We start from the raw sequence: 15,407 nt of genomic DNA, 5'->3' as shown, positions 1-15,407 counted from the left end.
CAGTCGATATCTTACTGGGATTTTATTCAAAGTCCATAGGTCACCTTTTAGAGTTGCTTTTCCCTAGGTCCTTTTGGACGGCACCACCCACAGTGTCTGTGATGGTCTATTTCCTCTCTGTTGGGTCCCCACCGCTGTTCTGTTTGTATCCAGCGAAGCACTCAGCAGTTCTGTAACCAGAAGACCTAGCTCACCACTCAAAAATGCATGTACAAACAGCAAGAACAAAAAAAGTTCAAATGTTTACTTTACAATTGTTTTATTCAAAGCAAATTAAAAAACTTAATATATTTTTCCTTTAAAAATGGAGATTTTTAAAAAAGCTTTATAATTAGTTTTGAGGGTGCTTATCTTACCTTCAACATAAATGATTTATATATTAAATTTGTTTTCTGATATCCACGTACATTCTCATCCTTTTTAGGTAGCTATGAAAAGATTTCATATTCAAAAGCCAATGCCACTTTTCTAAAATTTAGGAGAAAAGATTCTTGCGCCCAATGTAGCAGACGCTTGCTCCAAGTGGTAGAAAGTCCTTTTGCTCTTGGCCAAATGTCAGGTCTTGATTTCTGGTTGTGTGAAAAGACGTGTTTTGTTTTCTTCAGAGGACGGAAGGAGTCTCAATTCTTTAGATTTGTTTTTGTCTCAAAGACGTGTCTAAAATGGGTACCTAATGTTTTATTGTATAAATGTTATGATGATTGGGCCTGTGCAGTCCAACTTTTAGATGATATTTTCATACCAAAAAAGATGATAATTGGCAGCTGCATTGTATTTAGGCTAATAATCTCAGTACTCTCATCTTAAGTCCTTCTGATGAAGAAGACAAGACTCTGATTTTATTTAACCAACAAATAAAGGAGTCTATGTACATGGCAGTTGGAAGTGGTCACAAGAATATCACATAAAAATAAATACTTTACACAGTTTTCTTCCATGTCTAAAAGTGTTAAAATTCTAACCGGAGAAGATTAGAAGGTAATTAGTGAACTCAATTATTTGTAAAAAATATAAAAACACACAAACCAAATGATGCAAAAAATCTTTTTAATCTAAAAATTCATTTCCCAGGGCTGATTAAGAGCCAAGGCCTGCCAATTTTTATCAGTTTATTTGACCAAAAAGAGCTATTCAGCATTTTCTTCAAAGTAAGATAATATGTAATAGGTTTTGATAAACCTTTCTAAATGAGGACATGATACGGCAGGCAGTTCAAGGAAAAAATAGCATTAACTTTTTCTTTGGTGTAACCAAAAGGATATCCAAAAGTTAGCAAATGTTGACGTTTCAAGTGATAAGAAATTGCCAAATGGAAGTTTAAACTCTGGTTTCAAAAAAAAAAAAAAAAAAGTTGTACAAGGAAAGGCTCCACCCACAGTTCTGTAGTGCAAGTTTTAAAATTTAATTCTGAAAAATAATTTTATTTAATAAGCAGGAAACAAATTCCAGCAGTGTATCACTTACTCCTCTCCCCTCCTCTCATCTCTGTTACCCTCTCTGTATGTGCCACTGTCATTTCAGCTCTCCAAGGAGGTCTCAGCTGCTGCTCAAGGAGGAAAGTCATTAAGAAATTACCTACATTTCTACAAACCAGGCTCGAAGTTGTGTGTCCGCGGCTACACAGCAGCAGACTCCGAGTTACGGCGTTGCCACGTCCACGTGTCTGTCATTTTTACAAAAAAGAAACAAAGCCTTTTTTCCCCAGAAAAAAGTACCTGAACCGATGAGTCACTTAGCCCCTTACCAACTTTTTGGGGTAACCACTACACGGCTCCCCTTGAAAGCACACCTGTGCACATCTCCAGCCGTTCTGTGCGCTCAGAACCAGCAAATCTACCCCCTCTTTCTCAGAAGTAATGGTCCTCTCCCTTCTTCTGGAACTCACTAATTTCCGTAAACGTAATACTTTTAAAGCAGTTACCACCTTGCTCAGAAGGCTCCATTACTCTACCTAGCTTAACGCTGTCTCTCCTATTTCTGTACATGCTGCTTGTATTTTTTTTTTAACATAAAAAGTGTTCCAAATGCACACACATACACATCCCTGCACACACACCCAGCATTTAGAGAGAAAAAAAAAAAAAAAAAAAAAATCTTCCCCAGGAAGCACTTTTAGAAGTTAAGCTTCTACTTGCTTTTAAGCCACAGGGCAAGTGCCAAGTGAGTCCTAAATAGCCCTCCCTTTCCGCCGCGGGGTCGGCCGTGCGGGGCCCACAGCACAGATGCTGAGCGGGATCCAGGGACAAGGCCGGGAAGGGTACCGGTCAGGCTTCCCAGAGCGACGTGCTGCACATCTCCCCACATCACCTGGGAGGTTCGCGCCCTTAACTCTCTTCCCTCTGGGGACCTCCGCGCTGTTCTGATGGATCCGTGCCCTCTGCGCTGGGCCGCCCCGCCATGGGGCCGGGAGCCTGCGCCCCCCGCGAGGCAGCGGGCTCCCCTGCACGGAGCAGGCTGCCCTCACCCCCGCCATCCCCCGCCAGTGCTTCCAGCGAACGTCCCCTCGCAGCGCCCAGGGCCCGGAGAGCCCTGCTGTCCACGGACTCTGTGGCCTCCCCTTCGCCCTCTGAGATGACGGTCATGGGGCTGCTCTGGATCCGGTTCCGCACGCTGTACCGGCTGCTGGCGGCGGAAGGCGGAGTTCGGCTGCGGCCGTACCTGGGGCCAGAAAAGGACAGACTCCGAGGCATCGAGCCTTCGTTCTTGGCCCACTCGTCCTGGGCCTTTCTGTTCTTGCTCGGGGAGCAGCTTGATGGGCTCTCGGGGGTGTCTGGCGAAGGCTCCGACCTTGACCTCTGGAATCTGGGGTCTGTGTTCTTGAGCATCTCGGCTGCGGACATGCGGGCACTGGTGTCTGACCGACTCCCTTTTTTCAGCAGCAGAGCTTTGAAGTTGTCACTGCTGGTGCTGCTCTTCCGGATGCTTCTCTGAATCGATCCCACTTGCTTCTGGGAGGCCAGGCTGGGGGCAGCACCAGTGGGTGTCACTGGCGGGGAGGGAGAATGGTTTCGGGAGTGATCATCATCGGAATCTTTACGGCCAAGGACTTTCCTCTTAGACCTGAGATTTAAGAACGTTAAGATGAAGGTTAATTCCTCATGGGCCACTGGATGCCAACCACATCCACCCTGCTTCTCTCACCGCACATTAAGGTCACCAGCTATTATTTTCACTATGGAAAGTACCAAACACCCAGGCAGAAAGAATAGTTCATTGTATTACTATGTGTGCCCATGACCCAGCTGTGATAATTATTAACTTAACGGCCACCCTGTTTTCATTTCTACGCTCACTGGATTATTCTGAAACAAATCTCAAACATCATATTATCTTACTTTGGATAGGACCATTTCCAGCGTTTTTAATAATTGCCATTTCTTACTTAACTTTTCTATATGGGACTGATGCTGAGTGAATTTTATGGTGCTGGCGCTTGAATGGCCTAATACAGGGGTCTCCAACCCCCGGGCCGCGGGGTAGCTGGGCCTGTTAAGAACCGGGCCGCACAGCAGGAGGTGAGTGGCGGGCAAGCGAGCGAAGCTTCATCTGTTGCTCCCCATCACTCTCATTACCCCCTGAGCCATCCCCCCCTACCCCACCCCGTGGAAAAACTGTCTTCCACAAAACTGGTCCCTGGTGCCAAAAAGGTTGGGGACCACTGGCCTAATAGATAAACCAACTCCTAGAATGTCCCACATACTGAGACAGGCCCCCACCTTAGGTTCTAGAACAACTCTGCAACTTTACATTCTCCATCATTCTAGAGTTTGGCATAAAACCAGTTTTCCTTGGCTCTTACTGGACCATTCGTCAACTCCTAGAAATCCAATTTTCCGGAAAATAAGAGTGAACCTTCCACATCAGATCCTGTTGGCTGTCTGCAGAGAACCACCAGCCGAGCAAGCAAATGTGAGGGATGTGAAAGAGGAGGGGCCTTCAGGAAAAGTAAAATTGTCCTGGGGGAATTTCTTATACCCAGTCTCTAAGAATCTCCCTGGCTCAATGTGTCTTCTGCTGAGAATGCATTAGAGAAAGTAAAGCAGATGTGCCAAGTGGCCCCTTGCAGGTCTCTTCATATCAACAACTCAAGTGTGGGAGGAATCTCTCAGCTAAGTGCAGGCGGACTGGCTGTTAAGGAAACTTGATACATTTACTAAGATGTGGTTATACCTCTTTTTCTGCTATAAAATTCCAGAACATGCAACCGGCAAAGGTTGAGAGGATGCTATCTGAACATAGAAATTAAGAGTTGAATCTGAGCAACTTCTAGCTGTGTGACCCTGGACCAGTCACTCATCTATTTACAAGTTTTTCATACTTGTAAAATGCAGATGATGATAACAACCTCACAGGTTTGTGAGGATTCAATGAGATAAAGGACCTCTGGAGTCACACAGACCTGGGTTCACCCACTGCTAAAGCTTCCTTGCTCTCTAAACTGGGGCAGGTTAAACTTTCTGATCCTGTTTCCTATCTGGAAAAGAGGAATAACAGTAGACAGTTCAGAGCTTATCAGTAAAGATAAATGCAGTCATAGGCGTAAAGTGTCAGGCATAGAGTAGGTGCCTAACAAACCTTTGAGTGTCATTTAGGGAAATATAATTCTTCCTTCCTGCTATCAGCTCAGGATTCAGTGCTGTTTTTACCTGTCCTGCACATCGAGCCACAGGGGAGGATGGGCCCGTGATGGCTGCCCTGGGCTTGGTGCTCCCAGGGTCCTCTTTGTGCTTCTGGCCAAAAAGAAGCCACTAAAATGGAAGACAGGAAGTGGTAAAAACCCAATTAAGAGGCTGAAGGGGGTGGCCAGAGCTGACATAGCGCCAGCCCCTTTGGGACAGCAGAGACTGGCCTATGGTACTTTGGTTCAACAGTTCTATTCCACTGTCAACAAGAGCACTGCTCTGGAGTTAAGTTGCTGACCCACTGACAAAAACCACAGAAACGATAACATCTCAGAATTTCAGAACTGGAAAACATGTAGGTGGTTTGGTCTGACCAGAGAAGGTAATCGAGGTCTAGAGAGTGAAGTCATACGGCTTAATACAAGAAGTAGGACCTGATGGAGTACCGTTCCAGGAGAGCTCATGACCTCACAATTTATACTGTTTGCTTCCCAAAGACATCTCTGCTCATCTGATTCTTGTAGGTATTGGTTTGTGGCTTTTAAATGTGGCTTTTCTGTTTGGCTTTTAAATGGAGAGGGTGTGCTGAGATCCACATAACAAGCCATAGCTATGCTTGATTAAAGCTACAACCTTTAATTGCAGATTTAGAATGAAGACAGGAGACGGGAATTTATAAAAGTATTGTTGTTTCTCAAGAGTAACTGCCCACTAAAATGAGAATTAAAACTAAATATATGAATTCTCTGCATATATGTATGTATATATACACACAGACTATAAATATGTGTGTGTGTGTATTTCTAAGGAAAATGGCTATTAAAAAACGCTTGAACAATTAACACTGGCTTAAAAACTAATTACTTCAATAAAGATAAAAACTTCACACCTCAACTGGTGTTCTACATTTTCCATCTGGCTTTAAATCTGAAGTGAATTAATTTGCATTATAAAATTTGAAAGTTGTGTTTCAATTTAGATATTCTTTACTTTAGATTATTAGCTTAGGTACTGAAGGATATAAAATAAAGCCCTAAAAATCACAGACTTTAGATGGCTTCCTATTATGTCTGCTAATATATTATCTATATCTATATCTATCTATCCATCTACTAAAAATTAGCCTGCATCTATCTACTAAAAACTAGCCTGCATCTATCTACCTATCTATCTATCCACCCATCCATCTACTAAAAATTAGCCTGCATCTATCTATCTACTAAAAATTAGCCTGCATCTATCTATCTATCTATCTATCCATCTATCCATCCATCTACTAAAAATTAGCCTGCATCCTTGCTCTCACTCTGTAATCCATACCCTACTCAGTCTTTCCTTCTATTGTGTACACAGAACAATACAGACTGGCCAATTTCTGCATCTGCAGTAGATGTAACTCCTTGGTAGGAGAAACCACAGTCTTTTAGTGCCTTATGAAGGTTGCTACAGTAAAATACAGAGGAGATCCTCGGTATCTTGTTAGGAAAAGTGTGTGGTGATGTGGCCCCACAACAGCTGGGTTCTCTCTGAGACCAAGTATTTAGTGCACAGAGCAACCAGGCGACATGTCTTCTCTGTGGATGCTGTCTTAAATATATATGCCTGTATATTTAGCAACCCAATGCATCCCATACCACACGGGAGATGTTGAGCCTTGGAAGAATTTCCTAACAGTTACACAATCATTGAGAGCTCATTAGGTGTCCAGCATGACTCGAGTTAGAAACATCAGCGTAAACCTCTAGACATGTCACTGAAGTTGCTTTCAAAGGATGTGGAATTTTTATTTCCCTATTTGGAGGAATAATGTGATCACTAGCTACCTTTTTATTTCTAATGAGAGCACAGAGAGCCGTCAGACAATGTTAGAGAGGCAGTCTTTAGGGTCTATTGGGACATTATACCAATAGTGGAGTCAAGAGTTAAAGAACATAATTCTTGACAAACACCTCAATTCATCAGCTTGGGTTTTTCCCCCCTAAATTAGATGTTTACATGTTGCACGAGGAATCGCAGGTAGGGACTGCACAGTCTCTGCTTTCCATCTCATGCAATAACAGCCTTTTCAGTTAAATTCCAAGAATTGGGAAAGCACTCCTGACACAGGTTACTTCCACAGAGAATCAAATGATTTTACGGGATGTATAGTTTCAAGAGGAGAAAAAGGGACCTTGATTCAGGGACCTTGGCAGTACAGGGGCATTCATAACAGTTATCTGAAATACTATGGTAAAGAACTTTAGAAGGAAGTAAAGGGTTTATACAGCATATAGCTTAAAGTCCTTGCACGAACACAATCATATTCATTTTCACAATGACACCGTTGTGGGAGTACTCAACTGTTTATAGCCAGAAAAATGAGGCAATAAATAAAACTTTAGGGCTAAGTCATATTCACTCTTCAAGGTGATCACATGTAAAAAGTACAACAGTTCAGGCAGTTATTTTGAAAATTTTACTCTACATTTTTTTAAAACCCAATAATTTCTTAAGCCAGTAGATGGCACTAGCAGTATATAGTAACAAGCAAGTTTAATTCCTTTTGCTCCTGCTTAAAAAAGATGTACTTTTACTGAAACATTTAAGTAGCCAAAGATATTACACTATAAAATCCTAGTTTTTCTGTAAAATGAAAATAATAACAGCAATAAAACCAAACACTGTTAGGAAAGAAGAAGTCCTGTACAGCGAGTCTGTGCATCTTAAGTCCACAGAACACAGCATCCCTCATCCTGGACTGGACCACTGGCTACTCTAGCCCAACTCCTGTAAATATCCAATCAAATACAGTGACACTGCATTTCTTGCTAGTAAGAGAAGGGCCAACCAAATGGCATCATCATGTTTAGCCTCTGTCCCCCATATCATCATAAAAATCAGTGGAACAAAGTAAAACAGAAATTGGAGTCAAGGCAAATAAAAATATAGAAACAAACTAAGAAATCAATAATCAGGTTAGTGAAGCCTAATTGGGTGACAGCAGAAACCTCAAGAAAGAAAAATACATTGAGAAACGATTTGGAAAGGGGGACTCATAAAGTAGATGCATAAAAGAGGAAGGAGGTTTTGGATACCTGTGAATAGCTGCAAAAAGGTCTTCCGTGGTCCGGGGTCTACTGGGGGTCATCACCTCATCACTCCCATCTTCCTTACAGAAGTCACAGGCCTCTGAGGAAGAACCGGCTGTGTCAGCCTCCGGTACCCCAGCTATGGAGAAACAAGCAGGCAGACACAAGATGCACAGATGACTTGAATTTCAGTCTGTAGCCAAGCTCCCAAATATGCTTCCCTACCATTCTGACAACGTGAGAATCACAGGGAGAGGCAGTAGGGCCTGTAGTTTGATATTTTACAAAGATGGGGAAAATGACACAAGCATGACAGTCAAAGCTCAGGCTTTTCTGTTAAAGTCTAGATAAACTGACTGAATCTCTCTTAAATTTTGTTAAAACATTTCTTTGCAGCTCTCCAGGGGATTACTCACTGCTATTTAATACCCAGCCTGCTGCCAACCACCCCACCCCCTCTATTTTCTGCGCTTCTGTAAGCTCTACCCTTAGATCTAGATTAAAAAAAAAAAAAAAATTCATAGAAATGCCAAGTTGGTAACCTAAGTACGAGGCAGCACAGGGAGTCCACATACTGCTGGCTTGAACGTGAACGTGCACCAGCTCTGTTCGCCTCGGCTGCATATGGTCGGAGGGGAACAAGAGAAAACCAGACTCACGCCCTGGGTCCTGCAGAGACAAACAGCTCTCCACGTTGTCCCGGGCGTCCGCACTGCTCTCGGCGCCCGGCTCCTCCCGCGAGGGGGCTGGCGAGGCATCGGGCTGCACCATGGGGACATTGGCTTCCACTCTGCCCGGGGACTCAGATCTTGCAGCTCCTCCCGCAAGAACCGAGATGCCAGAGTCGGTCTCATCGGAACCAGCCCCGGCTGCACACCTCTCTCGTGCCTCTCCTCTCGTGGGGCTGGGCGACGCTTTGCTCACGTTCTCTGCGGGCTCCGCCGTGAAATCTCTGTGCGGAGGTGGCACCACCAGAAACAGTTTGGGCTTCTTGGAAACAGGGGGGGGCTTCCTGCTGGGCAACGGGCCGGGTGGCTCATGGGGCGGGGCGGTCCCGGGCCCGGCCTCTGCCTCCCCGGCGCGGCCCGGGCTGCGGCTCGGGAGGCCACGCTCGGCTACACTGTCCTGGCGACCCTGAGTCGAGCTCTTGGCAGGAGTCGGGAGCGAGCTTGTCGCGGAGGCAGGCTGGCTTTCACTCTCCATTTCATTTATGCTATTTCGGGATTTCAGGAGAGCAGATGGCTTTAAATGATACTGGGGAACAACCGGAGTTCGTTTTTCCTGAGATGCATGTTCACGTAACAGTGCTACCTCGGTTCCTGAGTTCTTCCTCACCGGCCGTAACTGCACCATCTGCAACGCCTCCGTGGTGATCAGGGGCATGGGGGGTCTACCGCCCTCCTCCTTGGTGGAAGGCTGCCTGCAGGCCTCCCGGGAGGGCTCTGGCTGGCCAGCTTTCCTGAAAGAAGGCCTGGCATCTTTCATCAATTTGGGGTCAAGCGGGGGGGCAGGCGGGGGTAGCGAGGGGGGTAAGGCAGGTGGTAGAGGTGGCAGGGAAGCAGACGAGCCCAGAAGAGAGGGGCTAAGTGCTGTAGGTGTCGGAGGAAAGAAGACGTTGGTGGGGGGACAGAAGGGAGTGAGAACTTCCGGTGGTGGCGAGGGGAAGAGGGGAGAGCCGGGCAGAGGCGAGCCCTCGGGGAAATCTGCCAGTGGAGGGGGAGGAGGGAGGAAAGGAGACTTGTCACTGGGACAAGGAGATGGGAGAGAGGGGAGAGGAGGAGCAGCAAGGGGAGTCGCCAGCACCGAATCCAGCCTCTTCATAGTTCCGCTGCCTTCCGTAGAAGTGTTGGAGGAAAGCGACGTGGACGAGGAGGAGATGGATACCGAAGATACCAGAGAGGACTTCCTTTCTGGCACCTTGGGCTTGGGCTTCCCCTTCCCATTGGCTGGTGACACTGACTTTAAAAACACAGGCACAGGGGTGAGAGTCGTGGGTGTGTTCGACTGGCTGGAATACCCACTGGATGGAGAAGTGACCCTGTGTGACTTCTCCGGCGATGTGATCTTTGGTTTGACTGCGCCATCGGCCACCGGGGCTACCGCGGCCCTGGACCCCTCCGGGAGATGGCGGCCTGGCCCGTTTCCGGGCGACGCTGCGCTGCCGGCTGGACCCGCCCCGCCTGGGTTCCCCGGGTCCTCCTGCACGCCCGTGTAGTCAATGTAGTAACCCCACGGGTCTGTGTACTCGGACTTGACGCTGCTCGTGTCGCTCTGTGCCGGTGTGACCCCGGACAGGGCGTAGACGTTGGGGGTGGTGGCGGAGGTCAGGCTGCTGCCCGCGCTCACGGTGCTCTGGCTGCGGGAGCGGGGCAGCCAGGGCTCTTCGAAGTCACTGCACGGGCTCTGGGAGGGAGAGCTGCCGCCCTTGCCCGGCAGTTTCAGCTGCAGCGAATGCTGGAGCGAGGCGATCAGGCTCTCGTTCAGCACCTGCCCGTTCGACTGGACGCTCTTCTTGGGAATCCTGCGCAGAGAGTCTGTCCGAGAGGGTGGCAGGGGAGGCTTCTTCGCTTTCTTCAGAGAGATGTTTCGAGAAAGGTTTTTGTCTCGGCAATTCGACCGGTCCCCTTGGTTCTTCCGCGCTCTTCCATCAAAAATATTGACCACGCTGTGCCTCGGGTTCCCAAAGCCATCGCTGCTATTGTACAGATGCCCAGGTCCGTGTCCTGAGTTGGTGTGCCGAGAAGTGTAGTAGCCATCGTGGTCCTCTGGATACACGGCCCTGGCATCACCGTTGTTGGACGTCTGGTCCAAACTGCCACTGCTCGTGTTACTTACAGGAGTGGAGTAACCAGGAGTTGCCAGATGTGGCTTCCGTGGGGACGCACGCCCACTACCCGAGGCACTGTATTCCCAGGGCTCCGCGCTGCCGCCGTGTCCCCTGCCTCCGGAATAACTGGACTCACTCTTGCTGTTCAGATCCTGGGGGTGGACCGGGAAGCTCCGGTTGTTTCTACAATTATAGGCCGTGGCCTGGGACCCATTCTCCCGATTTGCGGGCGTACTTAGAGAGACCGCAGAATCGCAGAGGGACACCAGAGTGGTTGCACTGGACGAATGAGGGTCTGAGACCTGTGAAAAAATGGTGGCGTGCCCCTCAGTCCAGTTACCACGGGGAGAAGGATGACCATCTTTCTGCCGGGAGAGGAAGTGGTCTCTGGATTTGATCTTTGTGTATGAAGATGAACTGGTAATTTCACTGTCCAGCTGCCCTAAGCTCTGAGCAGTGTGAATCACAATAACCTCTGAAGAGGAGGAGAGCGTGGCATTTGGGATGAGGGTGGCGGAGTAGGTCGCGTGAGGAGAGACTACGCACGCCGGGCTTGTTACGTTTTCACCCTCCAAGTGCCCCAGCTCCTGGGATTTGGGCCTCAAAAGTGTTCCAGTCCCTGGGGCAGCTCCTAGATGTCCGAAGTCTTCGTCTACTTGCAGGTGACCCCTCTGGTAGGCGAGAGTTTCGTCTGCGTCTTCTGCAGGGCGCAGGGCACCCAGCCGTGGCTCCAGGGACTGAACGTTTGTCCTCGCTCCAGACCGGGGGAGACTGTGGAAACCAGCGTCACTGTTGAGGCGAGAAGGGAACACGACGCCCACAGAGTCACTCAGCACAGACATGTTCCCAGAGGAGCCTGGGAAGTGACTCATCTGGGCCGCAATGCCTTGCCCCTTCTGCGCCCTGATTCTTCTCATCGAAGGTGGTAGGATTTTCACTTCCTCAGTCTGACAGCTGGAATCCCTGGTTTCTGAGCGCTGCCCAGCAGATCGATAGCTATCGAGCCTTCCGAGCGTAGAGTAGTGGTCTGGGGTGTCCACTGAGTGGCCACCAACAGCATCTTGGCCAGTGCCCCCCGAAGCTGGAGATAAAGCAGAAAGAGGCTTGTCACCTAAAAATAAAAATCAGTATCTTAGTTCATTACCTTGATCTCTCACCCCCTTCTGACTCTCCTGTTGTACTTAAAAGAAAAAAATCTTTTCTATTTGGTCTGGTTTCTTTTTTCCTGTAAGCACCTAAGAGAAAGTTTAAGTATTGACAGTTACTGATAGCCCCTAAAATGAAAATCCTTATTATGAATTTTGGGTACTTCTCTTAATATATACTTCAAATCCTCCTATAGATTAAGTGCTGCATATAGGATTCTCAGGTACTCCCTTTGAGATCAAAGCTGAGTGCTTCTTGGAAGGTTTACTTTTCACATAACCTCCTTTTCGTAAAGGTAGCCTTTCACCCACCTGGTGATTGCACAGAACAGCCGTCAAGCAATGACTGTCTTTTCCAAAGACAGACGAATGTAGCAGTTCAACAATAGGGCTACAGAGATACCATTTATGAGGGATATTGGTATAAAACATAGTTAATTACATTAATTTTTTATGTCAGAAGGAAATCCTAAGAAAAAGAAAAATGATTTACAGGCCCATCTGTGTTTCAAACATTTCATTATCCATCTTAAGCCATTATCATCTGTCTGTTGATGACATTCAAAATTCAGTAGCAATCTGTTGTGTTCTGGTGGGGAAAAGGCAGCAGGAACAGATCCAGTGAACACTTCCTCAGATTAGGATTATTCATTTCTTGGAGCTTTGTAACCAAACAGAAAGAATAGTCTGTTTAAAAAAAAAAAGAAGCAGCAGCAGCACGAGGCAGGGTTTACAGAGAGGGAGGAAAATGGATGAGAAAAATCCTTAAGTGTAGGTAAAGGTTTCAAGCTACCTAGGAAAGAAGAGAAGCTTAAAAAAAAAAAAAAAAAAAATCATGAAGCCAAGAACTTAGTCAAAGTATATATAGAAAAAAAAAAATCAATCCATGCATAGTAATCTTTAGGACATATTAAATCTTGAAAAATAGTAGCAAAACCATAATTCTTTCTATGTTGTTACTCATCAAGGACCACCTGGCATCCCTGTTTACCTGGACAAGGACACTGGTGATGACGGGATTCCTGAGATCTCCCTCCCTCCCTACCTCACTTAAATTAACCATCATATGTCACATGTCCCTGACTGGATAGCACAGCTCACCCAAGGAGCAAAGCACAACGCTAAAATGGCAGCAGTGGTCTTGCATCAGATGCACAGGAGATGCTACCCTGCAACGAAGGCTCCTCAGCATAAAGCTCTTTCCTTCACTGTGATGATGGAGAATCACTTTTGTACCCGTATCTCTGGCAAAGAGGATCTATTTCCTCCTCCTACCCTCTGCCAAGTATACTTACTGCACACACACACACACTCACATGTGCCCATGTGACGTTCTCCCTCAGAAAGAGGGGAAGTGGGCAAAGGGGCAGGAACAGAAGAAAAACCCACTTTAAGGAAAGAAGAAACGTGCGAGTTTTTGCGGTTTCGTATTTTAGAAGGTGGGGGGTTGACTTGTAGTTCTGTATCAGTTTGCACCAGTTCAATTCCAAACATTCAGCATACCTTATTAGGTTAATATCTTTTTCTTTCAAATTTGTAGTAGTTTTTACATGAGGTCAGTGGCAAGATTTTTAAAATGTCTTTAAGGGCCATAAACAAAGTCTTGATTCTTTCAGGTAACAATTTTGCATGTGAAACCATTCTAGGCTTCTGAAAATGGGACTACAGCCATTTCTTCACCACCTAGAGCTCAATACTATTTTTTAATTAAAATAACAATGCTTTTCTAAAGACCTCTAATATATATATATAAAACAACTCTGATATTATTTATCACAGGGACCACCAAAATTCTATTCCCAAGAGAGATCCTCCAAAATTTTCACAGTACAAAAAGTGTGACAATATTACAGGACACAGATGAATGTTATCTTGATTAAACAGCAAAAATTACAAAAATAGAACTACAAACAAATATAGTCTGCTCAGGTGCTGCTAAAAATCTTGATGGGATTTACCTGATTTTAAAATAATTACACATATTTTTTCTTTTACTTATTATATAATACTACAAGGACTGCCCAATTTTTAAAAAACACATGTAATCAAAAATGATAGAAATCTACAAGTTAGTTTTACTTAAGGTTTAATGTATTGTCAGGTCTAAAGTAATGTTCTTAGTACAAACCAGCAAAAATTATTCAGAAGGGGATTCCTTTAAACAAGGCCTTTTCTGCTTGGGGAATCCATATTGGGATAAGTTCCAGGAGTACCCAAATTATTCAGCAGCCAAACAATCATTATATACCAACAAAATAATCTTACCTGATTCTAAAAGATGAAACCTCATAACAGGTCATTCAAATACAATTCAGTGTACGTTTAAGATCAGAGTAAAGAAAGAGTTAGAAATTTCGGCCTTTTATTTAAATGGAAGGCAACACATTATATACCATAAATATGCTTTAAACAGAAAATATCATACCTTGCTTTTAAAGCTTTATATATTGACTGGTCTCTCGAGGCCATACAGATTTTGAAGTAAAAGCTGCATATAATTAAGCACAATTAACTCTCTACTTCTGGGAGCATCCCTGGTTAGATTTTAAAAATCCAAAGTCCCAACAACTTGGGCAGTGTTTAGTGGACAGGTTGCATCTTTCCTATTAAATGTCCTTCTTTCAGATAATCATATCCTTTAAAAATCTAACTTGTTTGACTCAGCCATCCTTCCCTACGCTTTATATCTAAGGACGACTAACTTTTAAAGAAAACATGAAGTGTCTATTTTTGATAATCATTAGTTAGGTAGCACAAAGCTTTCCAATCAGACACCTTATAAGTACAAAATATTAGAAGAAAGGGCAAGGTCAACCTTTCTCCAAATGAACGAACAAAGAAAAGATCTAATTTTTTTGCTAATATGTTACTGTATTCAAATGTTACTTTGCCTTACTCTACCCATGAATCCTTCCAACTACCCTATCTATAAAACTAGAGTGGTTGTCTAATTGTCTTTTTTTAAAAAAACTAGCTCTAACTCAGATACAGCTGTCTCAGTTGACCTCCAGCGGTGATCCAGGACATGTCATCAACTGTGCAATGACATCAACTGTCTCACATCTGGTAACACTCACAACACAGATGATGTAGGGAAAGCTATTGTCTTTCCGCTAGGATTAGTGGTGTTCCTATGTTACAGGCAAAAGAGAAATGAATGCAGGCCCTAGAGACTCTATCATTGGTTTTAAAAATATTAAAATTACAGAAGATATGATTTACCTAACTGATCAGATCCTTCCAGTAAGGTCAAAGAGGCAACTGAGTTACTGGCTCCATACTGGTTGGTTCAGTAATAAAAGTGATAAAAGTTCTTAACTCTGAGGCTATGGAAATATAGATAGATAGATAGATAGATAGATAGATAGATAGATAGATAGATGGATGGATAGATAGATAGATAGATAGGTAATTCATATTGAATGCTTATGTGTATGTCTATCTTTATTCAGGCCAAACTATTCTTATACTCTTTGCACAAAGCCATCCAAAACCTACCCATATTGGTTGGAAAGCCACTCAAAACATAGCCTACCTGGAAACATCAACCTTGTTATCTTGCAAAGAGCTGTCTTTAAAGTCACTTTTTTAGGTTAAGGCTCATCTCCTAGAAGATCAGTTAAAATATAAATATTACCGGAGTTCTGTAAAAACTTAGCCCATTGGGACTTCCCTGGTGGCGCAGTGGTTAAGAATCTGCCTGCCAATGCAGAGGACATGGGTTCGAGCCCTGGTCCGGGAAGAT

General features: G+C 45.0%; 1 protein-coding gene across 14 annotated transcripts in view; it reads right to left on the bottom strand.

The window, feature by feature from the left end:
* Positions 1-242: 242 nt before the first annotated feature.
* The window catches only part of NHSL1 (NHS like 1), a gene marked incomplete at its 5' end in the record, with an annotated part of 304,070 nt that continues 288,905 nt past the window's right edge, over positions 243-15,407 (bottom strand). For 8 of the 14 annotated variants that reach the window (XM_082405598.1, XM_082405605.1, XM_082405607.1 and 5 more), the window contains 4 exons: positions 243-3,060; positions 4,647-4,748; positions 7,697-7,829; positions 8,350-11,598. In XM_082405598.1, coding sequence (XP_082261724.1) covers positions 2,325-3,060; positions 4,647-4,748; positions 7,697-7,829; positions 8,350-11,598 — 4,220 coding nt within the window. In that variant the 3' untranslated portion in view covers positions 243-2,324. The remainder of the gene's footprint in view (positions 3,061-4,646; positions 4,749-7,696; positions 7,830-8,349; positions 11,599-15,407) is intronic. The other 6 variants (XM_082405604.1, XM_082405608.1, XM_082405599.1 and 3 more) reach the window with 1 other exon arrangement.

This window comes from Balaenoptera borealis, assembly GCF_965194805.1.
Source record: "Balaenoptera borealis genome assembly, chromosome: 9".
NCBI classification, from domain to species: Eukaryota; Metazoa; Chordata; class Mammalia; order Artiodactyla; family Balaenopteridae; genus Balaenoptera; species Balaenoptera borealis.
This window is presented reverse-complemented; position numbering and strand designations above follow the sequence as displayed.